The 12196-nt window shown below is 44.5% G+C and overlaps 1 protein-coding gene across 3 annotated transcripts in view; it reads left to right on the top strand.

The window, feature by feature from the left end:
• The window catches only part of MED8 (mediator complex subunit 8), a 42103-nt gene that overhangs the window by 7434 nt on the left and 22473 nt on the right, over nucleotides 1-12196 (top strand). For all 3 annotated transcript variants that reach the window (XM_075671368.1, XM_075671371.1, XM_075671369.1), the window contains 3 exons: nucleotides 4386-4530; nucleotides 5979-6119; nucleotides 11749-11833. In XM_075671368.1, the coding sequence (XP_075527483.1) occupies nucleotides 4386-4530; nucleotides 5979-6119; nucleotides 11749-11833 (371 nt within the window). The remainder of the gene's footprint in view (nucleotides 1-4385; nucleotides 4531-5978; nucleotides 6120-11748; nucleotides 11834-12196) is intronic.

The following is a 12196-nucleotide window of genomic DNA, read 5'->3' as shown; positions in this document are numbered from 1 at the left end:
ATGGAGGGTCCAGACATGAGGATCGTGGCATTGAGTAACCACAATCTTGTGCACAAGGTGTCCATGCGTTACAACTCGGCCCTTCTCTCCAGATAGCACATCAAACGAGTTTTCAGTGTCACTGCAAATTTCTTCACCAGAAGACGACGGAAGGTTACTGAAAAAGATTTTGAAAAGCAATTGTTAGTGAAGATAAACAAAGTGTGAAGGACTGCAGAGGACACATTGAAAGTGCCAGGCCAGCTCGTTCTGTTTACTAGATTTGTGCATTGTTAGTAGGAGTAGAGAGAAAAGTAACATTAAAGTAATCAATTGTTTTTTACTAATTGTTTAGTTAATTTCATGCTGCAGTAAATGGTAACTGTAATCAATTACATTTTTGAAATAATTGTAATTGGTTACTTTTTTACTGTAATGTGTATACATCTGCTTCTAGAGCACTTGTGTTCAGAAATAGATCATAATGAAATTTGACACTCGTTACATTATTTTCTCATTCAGAGGAGGGAGTATTGATGGAAGGGGAAGCCCCATGTTATGTAGCCGATTGTGAGGGAAAAGGGGGGGAAACCAGTCTCGTTTTTGCTAGCCCAGAGGAGCACGCAGTTTTATCATTTCCATCCAACTTCTAGGCTTCTGTGCTCTACAGCATCTTCTACAAGTTATGTCTCATGAAGGGTTTGTTTGTGTCGAGACTTCCGCCTTTCAATGTAGTATTGGCAGGTGGAGTGTCAAATTTGAGTATGAATGTCTTGGAATACAAGCACCTAGAAGAATAAAACAAAAAAGGTTATGTTTGAATATGACTGTTCTTTAGCTGCCATTATTTATTTATGACATACTGCAGGCCTTAAGTCCCATGCAGGAGTGGAATACAAAAATATGACAATGTTAAATTTCAACATCCAAATTCAAGCAAAATGAGCAGTAGGAAATAACTCTTAACAATACCGTATTTACTCGATTCTAAGCACCCCCTTTTTTTCACGATCGCGATGCCCAAAGTGAGGGGGGGGTGCTTAGATTCGAAAAATCTAGAATGACCCCCTGCCCTCCCGCCCTTTTTTCACTGCGACATCACGATGAGACGGGTGCGATAATAACATTTTATTTTGCAAACATTCAAAAGAAAAATCGGTGGACATAGTGAACCCACCGCTTGTGTCAGATGCTCGGTTACTATCACTGCCACTCGAGTTAGTCGCACCGCTTGAACCGCCGCTCTCGGTATCCCACAGCAGGTCGTCTTCCGTTCCGTCGAAGTGGTTTGTGATCGAGCAGTTCTTAAATGATTTGACCACAACGTCCACTTGGACCCGCTTCCACGCGTCCGAAATCCACTTTGCGATGGTTGATGGGGACGCTTTCTCTAGCTTTTGCCATACATCCGCACAGTCCGGCTGTACGCGTACTCTCGCCACGGACGCCGTTCCACCTCGATACTCCTACGGCCCCGGCTCAATGACAGTGTGAGCAAGCGCGCTTGGAGGCCTTGGCTACGGGCGCTTCCTAACAAATACGGGGGTGCTTAGATTCGCATGCAAACTTTTTTTCCCAATCTTTTCGCGAAAATAGAGGGGGGGTGCTGAGAATCGCAAAAATACGGTACTAATATGAGCTAAGCAACATGGTCACTTATAAGGTCAATAGAATCTGTACAGTCAGCCGGCAAAGGGATCCAATCAGTGATTGTCTAAGGAAAGAAAGAATGCTGACATAAATCATTCTTAGCAAAGTACGAGGCAAGAGAAAGGTGGTGGGAATGTCGGGTTTGTCTAGTTGTCAATAATGCTATGTAAAATGAGGAATTTAATCCAAGTTTCTTTTAATTAACAAATAAAAAAAATTCAAACGAAAACATTTGTGGTGGGACTGAAGGGTTTAGATTAAATTTGATTACATTAGTGCTGAGACGGAAACTGTTTGATTGCACTGTGAAAAAATAAAATGGACGGCTTTCCTTTAAATTTTCTCAAGTGCTTTTATGTTAGGTGTAGCATGCAGGTCCCGGACAATGCATGCATATTCTAATTTAGGCATTATAAAGGTTTCACATGCTAGTCTTTTAACCTGGATTGGTGTATCATTTAGTTTACGGCTCAACAAGCATAAGCACACTACCCTGAGGGACGGCAGATGTGACGAGAAGGGTACAAGAATCTTCTCTGTTTATAGATACATATTGGTTATGCTGTTTTAAATACGTTGAAACCCAGGCAATAAGAAAATCGGGCAATTGTGTAATCTGAAGTTTCTTGATTAATTTGTCTGGTGATACGAGGTCAAAAGCCTTGCTGGCCGCCCTTGTCAATGACGGAAGCAAGAAAGTGAAATACGGTGACTAATTGCGTAACTTTTGAAAACCCTTTCAGAGTGCCCTTTCAGACCCTTACAAACATATACCATAATCAAGAAATTAAAGAAATAACCGTTTTTGTTAAAGGGACCCTGAAACGCTTTTGACGATTTTCTACAAACGTATTCAGACGTTAGAGTAGGTCCTTCTGATCATTAATTGACACATCTAAGTGCTCCGCGTAAAGCGTGTAATTTATTATAAGGTTTTAAATATGCACATCGCTGCCGATCGAAGCGCACTGCTCGGCGGAATTTTAAGCCGCCCCTACCCATATGACCGAAATCACCCATACGACGTCAGTGGGGCGAGCTATCCGATTGGCTGACAAGGGCGCGTGATCGATAATTTTTCCAACTTTATGGTAAACAAATGATCTTCGTAATAGTTGGAATGTTAGTTAATTTGTTTTTATGAAAAGAGAGTAACATAAAGAGAATGCACAAGAATAATTTTTCAGTACACTTAAGCACTTCCGGCACACAGCATGTGTCGTCTGCTTGTGTTACAACGTACTGCATCTTGAAGAGAGCTCCGCGGTCAGAGTCGGTCTCAGTCTTTTCGCGAGCACTATGATTCGACTTTGTTGCCTTGTGGACTGCAAACGTAGTGACTGGCAATATGTCAAGCTGCGACATCGTGTCCCTCTGCAAGGCAGCGTACGAGCGAACTGGCTGCTGCGCATCGGACTGCCGCTTTACGATCGGCGCCAGGATTTGCGCGTTTGTGGCCGTCACTTTACACCGGAAGATTACTAACGCAATAGCGTTTCGCGAGTCCCGTATTAGGGCAAACTTAAGCGCAAGGGGACAGGGTCTGGCCGCCTGACTGTGCCGTAACGGGATGAGCCGAGATGAGCAGAAGGGCAAATGTGTATGGTCTGCACAGTGCAGGCACCTGGTGGCAGAGAGCTCAACCATACACAGTAGCAGCAACGAAGCGTATTCTTCTTTGCTGCTGGTGCGTATTTTTCGCAGGAGTGTAATCATGAACACGTTGTTTTTATAAATGTTTAAAATGTTTTACACTTGGTTAGAGCAATATTAGCGCTTTGTTTGGCTGGTTAAGCGCTGCGCCAACAAGTGTCTGGACCGTGCAGACCGATCAGGCCGTTCACGTACGTCTACGCCAAAGTTCCTTCATCAGCTTGAGTTTATGCCTCCAGTCATTTGCCGAAATGACCAGCTTGCCTGTGGTTAACGGAATACCAGACACGTTCGGCGCTACGACAGAATGCTCGCAACGCACGCTGCTTCGATAGCTCTCGCTTGAGGTCGACAGCCAAGCGGCTAGCGGAGAAGTTTCGCGCGGGCGGGGGCGGGCTCCAAATCAAACGGAAGTGGACGATGTGACGTCGCATCGTGACGCGGGACCAGTGAAGGCGGAGCTTAGCCCCGCTCGCTCGGCGAACGAGTTGAGGAGGAAAAGCGTGGCTGGGGAGGAGGGTAACTTCTAATCGCTTGTAGCTCCATTAATACGTAACGCTTCACTTAAATTGTGGTGCGAATGTTCTACTTAAGCTGTACCCTACGCGTCTACAAAATTTGCCCGAACCGTTTCAGGGGCCCTTTAAGTATTAGTCGACTCTACTGGTTGCAGAAATTGTCTCTAACGAAGTGCATAAACTGTGCATGAAAACATTTTCATAGCTAGCACAGATTTTTTAAATTAGATTGCTGGTGCTTTATCTTAGAAAGCACTGTGTATCAGAGTGTTCAATCTCCCTAAGTCAGGAGGCAAGTGCTGCATGGCCACAGATGTTGTTTCCATTCGTGGGATCTGAGGCAGCTGGCAAAACTGTGCCTGATGCAGGTGAACTAGCAAAACACAAACACGCAAACGCCCTGATGGACCGTGCATTTACATTTATGAACCTAGCTTCAACCCAGCTTACAGCATGGCTGCCCCTGGTAGGCAGCGCTGCAGTACAATTTGTTTGCCGCTAAAATACTTTAGGCACATTGTCTCTGTTATTACATTGTGGGACTGCAGTGAACCAATGAGAGCTGTTATATCATTTTGCTTGCAGGCCGTCAGTTCTGAACAGCTTCGCCCTGTTGTCCGGACAGCTAAACACCCTCATGAAAGTGCTGCGAAACGAGAAGACTCCACCACTCAGGAATAGAATCCTACTGCCACTCTTTTTGAACCCTGAGCGAGATGAAGAGCTAGCTGTACGTAAGACATCTAAGGCCATTGATTATGTGCAGCAGCTGTAGGGAGCCGTTTGTGTTTAAAACTTGGTTGCTCAAAGTTGTTTCTCTTGAACTACGTGCACAGTGTAAATGCCACCCAGCATTGTCCACTGGTGTAGTGGGTGACCTCTAAGTGTCATGATTGCACCAGGGTTGTGGCACAACTCTCAGTGGGTAGAAATTTTCAACTGTGCCCCCATCTCTTGTGGCCAATCTGCAACATGGCTAAAAAATGAGTTGTTTGAAGCTTTCATTAAGAACAGACTCGGAGTAGTGCTGTTACATGGTTTTTGTATATTTGATGCACATAAATTGTTACTTGAATTATCCTACAGCCAGTGAGAGCAGAGCTTTGCATAACTTGCCTTTACATATGCAGTCCCTTGAGAGCCACCTGAAGTGGTGCTTTGGAAAATTGTTAGTCAGCAATGCAACAACCGGTATGTTACACCATACATATGAAAACAATGCATTTTTGCTTGTTTGTTTGCAAGGCAGTACCAGCCCTAAACCATCACACTGCATTACAGCAAACATTGGCCATTTACTGGCGTGCATAGCAGGCCACAGATATCAATAAGGAAAGAGTACTCACACATACTACAAAAAAGAAAGCAAGCTCTTGTGCACTTAACAAGAATTTCATGCAGGCACGTGAAACATTGTTGTACCTGTAGTTTGTATTTTCTCACAATATAACACTCTGACTCCTATATGTGCCACTTATTATGCCGTACAAAGTTGTGTTTCAAGTCCCGGACCAAGACGGAATTTTTCTTCAACTGAGGGGCTTTTCTTTATAAGAACCCGTATGTGTTTCCTTTGTAGCAATTGCTATAACTGGGTGCATGTCTCATTCTCCATTAATTAATTACTTCTCTCCTCCTTGCAAGTTTCTGCACAACTATTACGTCAAACTCTTGCCTTTGCTCCGAGTTGTTGACAAATTCGACTTCGCCCTGCCATCCGCTATTTGCCTGGTTAGCTCAGATGGTAGAGCCGCTGCCCCGGAAAGGCGGTGGTCCCGGGTTCGAGTCCCGAACCAAGACGAATTTTTCTTCAACTGAGAGGTTTTGCTTTATAGCAACCCATATGGGTTTCCTTTGTAGCAATTGCTAGGACTGGGTGGATGTCTCAGTTTCCCTTAATTAATCGTGTTTTCTTAGAGAAGATGCAAACCTTAATATCCCATCATATCAGAATTTGATGACCATACAGTTGTGTGATATTACAGTTCGAAAAATAATAAAACATGTTCACACATGGAAATTTATGCAAAAAGATGCACTGCTTAGTTAATTGTGGTAGCACAATAGTTTGTCAGGATTTTGCCAGGAAACATTGTCACATGAGCCTTCGTCACTGAAGTGAAGCTTGGAAACTTGTGAGTCCCACAGTATGTGGAAAACTAGGCATTTGCTTTGCAGAAGTTGACTGAGAACAGAATTCAGTTCTTCAATCATGAAGTGGTCCCTGACTACCTGCGCACCAAGCCAGATCCAGAAATAGAGGCTGCAGAGCTCCAGATCAACACCAAGGCCAGCCAGATGTCCATGGACGCCGCACAGGCAGGAATAATTTTTTACATCAATCTCACTGCATATATTCCTGTACTGCCCCGCTCTTAGAGGGGCCATGACACCAAATATTCAAGCTTGAATTATGCATTGTATTACACAGCAAGGTGACAAAATTTGAGCACATTCAGCATGGTAGAAAATTTGTATTTTGAATTTATTTTTATATTGAGGTTAAACCACTCAGCATTACTCATTATGAAACTACAGCATGCGCAACAAATGAGACACGAGACAGAGGTAACATATTGGCCTCGAGCTCCACCACTGGAAAAGCTGGCGCCACCGTCGGCGTGATGTGCTATTAGGGATCACGTGGACATAGCGGCCGCGTCGGCTGCTTCGGGAGCGCCGAAGTGAGCTGAAAACGAGAGTTTAAATTCCATCGTACGCCGCGGTCCTCATTTAGTAGCAAGATTTCCCCGCTTCGAGTGTCTCCTTTACAACGCTTAAAAGCACTTCAACAGGTAGTGGCTGCCTTTGAAGGCGCGCAACATGGTAGGCTACTGCTCGGTGCGCAGTGCCGGACTTACCCAACGGAGCCCGGTGTCACCCTTATTCACATGTAGCTGCAGGACAAGAAGCTGCGTGAAGCTTGGCTCGCGAAACATAAAACCGGCAAACATTCATCGGCTACAACTCGAGTATGCAGCAAGCACAGACGCGAGGAAGATTTCTGCTAAGGCGCCGGGTCTGCGATGTTCGGAAAACGCGCACTGAGACGATTGCCCGAGTCCGCTGCCCGACTAATGTAATGACGGCTTAGTCTATGAACTTGTTGATGCTATAGATACTGGCACGTTCACTGGAGTGGAAAGGGAGTGGTAAGAAGCACATTAAAAAAAAGCATGGCATATGGTCATGTTTGTGTTATGAAATAATGCACTAGATTACCAAAAAAGAAGCAGCGGGAAATCGCACGCTGAGAACACCGATAAACATACAGTGCGGCGCAACTCGAGAAATAATATTGAAGCGTCCAAGAATTTAGAAAAAAAAAATTGAATCGTCGTGACGGCACATCACAGTCCCCCCCGTAGGCGTCGAAGCCTTTACAATGAAATTATTTTTGAATAGCTCTGATAGCGCCCACGCAACAATGGTTGCTTGTATACTGTCAAATGCTCATATTCTGCGGCCTAAAGCTCATGGCACGGTGCGAAAATGCGCGCGCGGAGGAAGCGAAACAGTGCGCGGACAAGCATGCAGACGCGCAGTCGGTCGCTTCGAATCTGTGCGATCGCTGCATTGAGGCTTCATTCTATTACGCTCCATTCAGTTATAAAAACACTATAAGAACATATTTCACATAGTTTGCTCTCAGTGTTTACCTACCTTTCACGCAAGAAGCCGGTTCGGGAGACTACATCGCGGCGACCGGGCGCAGTGGCGTTCACTGTACGTATTCGGTAAAGAGACATAGCGTCTGTAAATGATTCTGTGCTTTCAGTTTGCCCAAGGTTATTATTTAGATAGTAAAAAACTTATCTCGTTTCGAAAATACTTACAGAAATATCCGGGAGAGCTCGCGCATGGTGTTTTCAGTGAGCGCTGACAGCAAAACCTATGAGGAGCGCGCCACGTGATCCCTCATACTACGCCAGCGAGGCGCTTCCGATAGATGGCGACTCCGTAACTCCTCGCTGCCAATAGTGCTCGCTTGTGTGTTACATTTGCCTTGTGTCTTGTTTGTTGTGTGCGCTGCAGTTTCATAATGAATAGCTACCAACCCATCCAACTTTCAGCACCTTTACCATACACCAGTATGGCAACACTAACTGGTGACTAAATGAAACCGCACCCCCACCACTGGCTCCCTCAGAGTAACGGAAGCCTTTTGGAAAGGCTTCCGTTCCAAGATCGTTACCAGCCTTAAGGGGAAAGAAGGCTGATGCAGCATCATTGGCACATGCTTTGTATATTGCGCATGCTCCTTGCGCATACTGCCCCAGGCTATAAAAAGCCTCTGTTCGAATAAACCTTGTTCACTCTCGCACGCTTGTGTCTGGACGCTTCACCTCGTTCCCTTTCCCGAACGTCGCTCGTACGGTAGGCCTCATGCAAACCCATCTGCACACTGTCCACATTTGCATTGCACTGAGTACAAATAGCCGCAGTGCACCAGGTGCATGCAGGGTGTCTGCCAACCGGGAAAAACCGGGTATTCTCAGGGATGTTGAATAGTCTCGAAATACTCGGGGAAAAATCAGGGAATTTATGCATCTGTCAGGGAAAATTGGACATAATTTTATTAAAGGGAACGAAAGTCGCGGTAATGCTTGCTCGAGTAACAGAGAGTAACGCATCGTATTTGACACCGCGTCGTCTGATGGAGGAGTTACCAGTGTACATACAGTCAACGACCGACTTTCCGGACGCCCGATCATTTGCACGGCTTCGCGGCACCACCACGTACCCCATAGAGTCGGTGTATAAGAACGTCTGAAATTTTGGAGGCAAGAACCCTTCGCCGTCCGATTTGCCGTACTTTTTGCCGTGACCGTAGGTCCGAAACAGCATTAAGCAAAGCCGCCTCGAAACGGCGCTCTCGCACGCAGATCCGCTGGCAGCCGTAGCCACCACCACGGCAAGCGCTAGGCCCAGCTGCTTCGACGTTCGCTATTAAGCTTCTTGACGTTCGGCGCCGCGTTTTTCATTGAAAGAGTTCGCCGCTGTCAGCCATGCCACCGACTCCGCCTCTGTGGTCCTCGCGATTGGCTTCGAACCTCGGAAAGCACGGTGCGCTGCAAAATGCCGGTTCCCGAAAGTCAGCTTCGCCTCAATATAGCAATGTTACGCGGCGAAGCATAACAAGCGTGGGAAGGGGCAATTGCCATGGGTCGCAGTGTATTCCTTAATTATACACACGTGTGCCCGCCATCTCCTGTCACAGTACGAGCACCGATATGCCTAATAAGTGTACTGGCAGGTCTATTAGGATGTGCCTGTGGCTATTTGAGTCCTTAACTGCAGTAAAAGACATGCATTCATTTTTTTATTTGAGCCCTTAACTGCAGTAAAAGACATGCATTCATTTTTTCGAACTGCCCGATTTTTCGGACATTCTCGCGGCCCCTAGGGAGTCCAAAAAATCGGACGTTGACTGTACGACTGACCAATAGGATGATTCAAATGGTCTGTGGGGCGAACGCGCAGCGAACACGTGGCGGAACGAGGACGAGAACAAAGTACCATCGCATTAAGGAATGATAGGTAAAGGAACTGTGAAGGAGCTTGAGCTCAAAAAGCAAAGTGCATGCATTGGCTGAGCCGCGGTGCAGGTGAACCTTATCCAAACCAAAATAAACTTTTTAAAGCAGTGAAATGCAACACTGGGGCGTTGTGCACGGGCTGAATGTCAGGACAGTTCAGGTTGACTTACCAGCTGTTGAGAGAGAATCTCACTTGTGACAAAGTTCAGTCCTCATACCAATGAGCTCGCTATCAGTTGACAGAAATCACTCATATCCCCTTCAGTCACAGCATCCACATTTGTGGACGGGACCTACTTTTGCCATTTCTGTGCAGTGATAGCAAGGAATAGAACACAAACATTAAGCATAGGGTAAATTGAACATCCTGATAACCTAAATTACTTTCATCTTACTTCTGAGGTATATGTATCGTTACAGAGTATCGCTTTGGTGAAGGCATTACCGTGTTTTACGTAATGTTTGACATGGGGCATGTCGTTAGCAACCTCGGAATAACTTTTGCATGTAATTCGAGCGGGGGATTTAATGCTTTTTATGAAGAAATGTAGCACGACTGACTTTACAATATTGAAATGTTTAGTTATTCTATAATTGTGATGTCTCATCATAAAATGCTCAAAAAGTCACTATACCGTCTTGATTTACTTTCAGTGGAGTCTCAAGCACCATCTAGGTTTCACACACGTATCGACAGTGGATCATAATTCGTGACTGAAGGGGATGTTCGAAAATATTTGCTTCTGTATGCATCTCCTTTTTATTCGTATTTGAAAATGTTCGACTCGGATTTGCAATGGGTTTTGCAATTTTTCTTCCAAGATATTTTATTCAATGTGCATTTCGCTAATCCTTCCCTTCTGATTTCTTTTTGAATAAAATAAACACTACTCCTTACTATTCAAACTGGATTAAGTTGTTTTCTTTGTTTTTTAGCATGCTTACTAGGAAGTGACAGCATCGAGCGACATGGTGTCGGGCAATTGTGACATAAAACAAAGTTCTGTGTCACTCAGGGAATTTTGCAAAGACACTCAGGGAAAACCTGGGAAAGTCAGGGAATTTGGAATTGTCAACTTGGTAGACACCCTGTATGGATCATTCATGCCATGTACACTACTGTGCTCAGTCCATTGGAGGTTCTAGCTTATGCAGATTAACTCTATTGTGTGTTCCTCTGGGTTCTCGTTACTTGGCCTTGTCTCCTAGCTGGCATGTCACTGTTTAGTGTATGGATCATGCTTCACTGGAGATAGTACTGAAAGAAGCCCGGGAAGAATTTGGCATGAAGCTGCCGATTGGGGCATTACTTCGGACAACTGATGCCACGATTTCTTTAATTTTGCATATTTTAAGCATCACACATGCAACACTGACATGACATTTTCTTTAAAAAAGCAATAAAAGAGTTGCAATGAATTGCACTACAGCCAGTAACTATATTTGGGCATCAACCAACCACTTGCTTTCTCTATGCCCATAATGTGCAGTAGTTGCATGTACTGTGTATCAACACTGTCAGTCATCATACACCTGGTCTATTTTGGCATTTTATATTCGAGTTAGAACAACAGAATGGTGCCATGAAAGCCCAGTTTTCTTGTGTGTGTGTTTAACTATATTGAACACTCTACTCTGAGTTACAATGATAACCTAAGAATGGTTGAATGACTGTGTCATGGCCCCTTTTAGGAACCATGATCACTCACACAGGGAAATGTCATTTCTTCCTTCTGCAGGGATGTCAATGTGTGTTATCTATAGCTGCGTGCTCATTCAACGTCAGTTGCTGTTGTATCCGCGTTTAACCACGTGTATTGCAGCATTAAAGGGACAATAAAGAGAAAAATGATTTTAGCTCTGTTAGTAAATGACCCTTTTACAATACCAAAAAAAAAAGGCACTCTTACTATGAGAAAATGCTTGGTATGCCAGAGAAGCAGGAACTAAAGACTGGTGGCGACGTCATGGATTTTGATGCCATCTGCTCGGACCTAGTTGATTTATTGGTAAATATAGACTGCATCATATTCTAAAAGAGCCAAAGACCGAACTTGGGAAGTTTCAAGAACTTTACTGAACTATAATGGCCGAAATGTGGAAAAATTCTTTGCAATTTGTGACATCACACTGACATGCCAGTACTGGGGTTTCGGCATGAAATTCAGAAAGCAAATTCTGGTGCTGATTTTCTCGTCTTATAATCAACCTATTACCGTAAAATCAATGAAAGTAGAGTTCTCTAATAATTCTTTATCAATATACAATGATTCAGTGTTTCTCTTTAGTACCTCAAGGAATTAGCATAATTGTCTGTTGCAGTAAGTTCAGGGCTTTTGAAAAATTTGCAGCCAACTTTCTCGCAGCTGTGGTGTCCAACACTGACATGTGCATCCTTTCCTTGACAGAAACAAATAGCTTCACTCAACAAAATTGTGAACACCATAGAGACACTACTGAAGACTGCACGTGAAGACTGGGAAAGCACATCAGGTGAGGCTTCACCTCCCTTCTGCTGCCTCTTCCGTTCACTTTCGCCATGTGTGTGAGCTGGCCGTTGGCCACTGCCCAAATAGTGTCTTCTGTGCAAAATGACTCATGAAGGTGTTGTGCTGCTTCTAAATGGCTTGCACCTTCTATATGCACTTTGTGGGCTCACAAATATCATGTTCAAAACAACAGTCAGACCCAAATATATCAAACTCGAAAGTGATCAGAATATAGTTCGATGTGCAGATAATTAGAAATATAAAATATATGCCTATCTGAAGCTTCTCTGAAAGCTTCACTCATCTCGCGGACAGTATCCCAATATGTGAAAAGCAGGAATTTACTGATCCCATGCCTGGAGCCACT

This window comes from Dermacentor variabilis, chromosome 10 (genome assembly GCF_050947875.1).
Source record: "Dermacentor variabilis isolate Ectoservices chromosome 10, ASM5094787v1, whole genome shotgun sequence".
Lineage (NCBI taxonomy): Eukaryota > Metazoa > Arthropoda > Arachnida > Ixodida > Ixodidae > Dermacentor > Dermacentor variabilis.
This window is presented reverse-complemented; position numbering and strand designations above follow the sequence as displayed.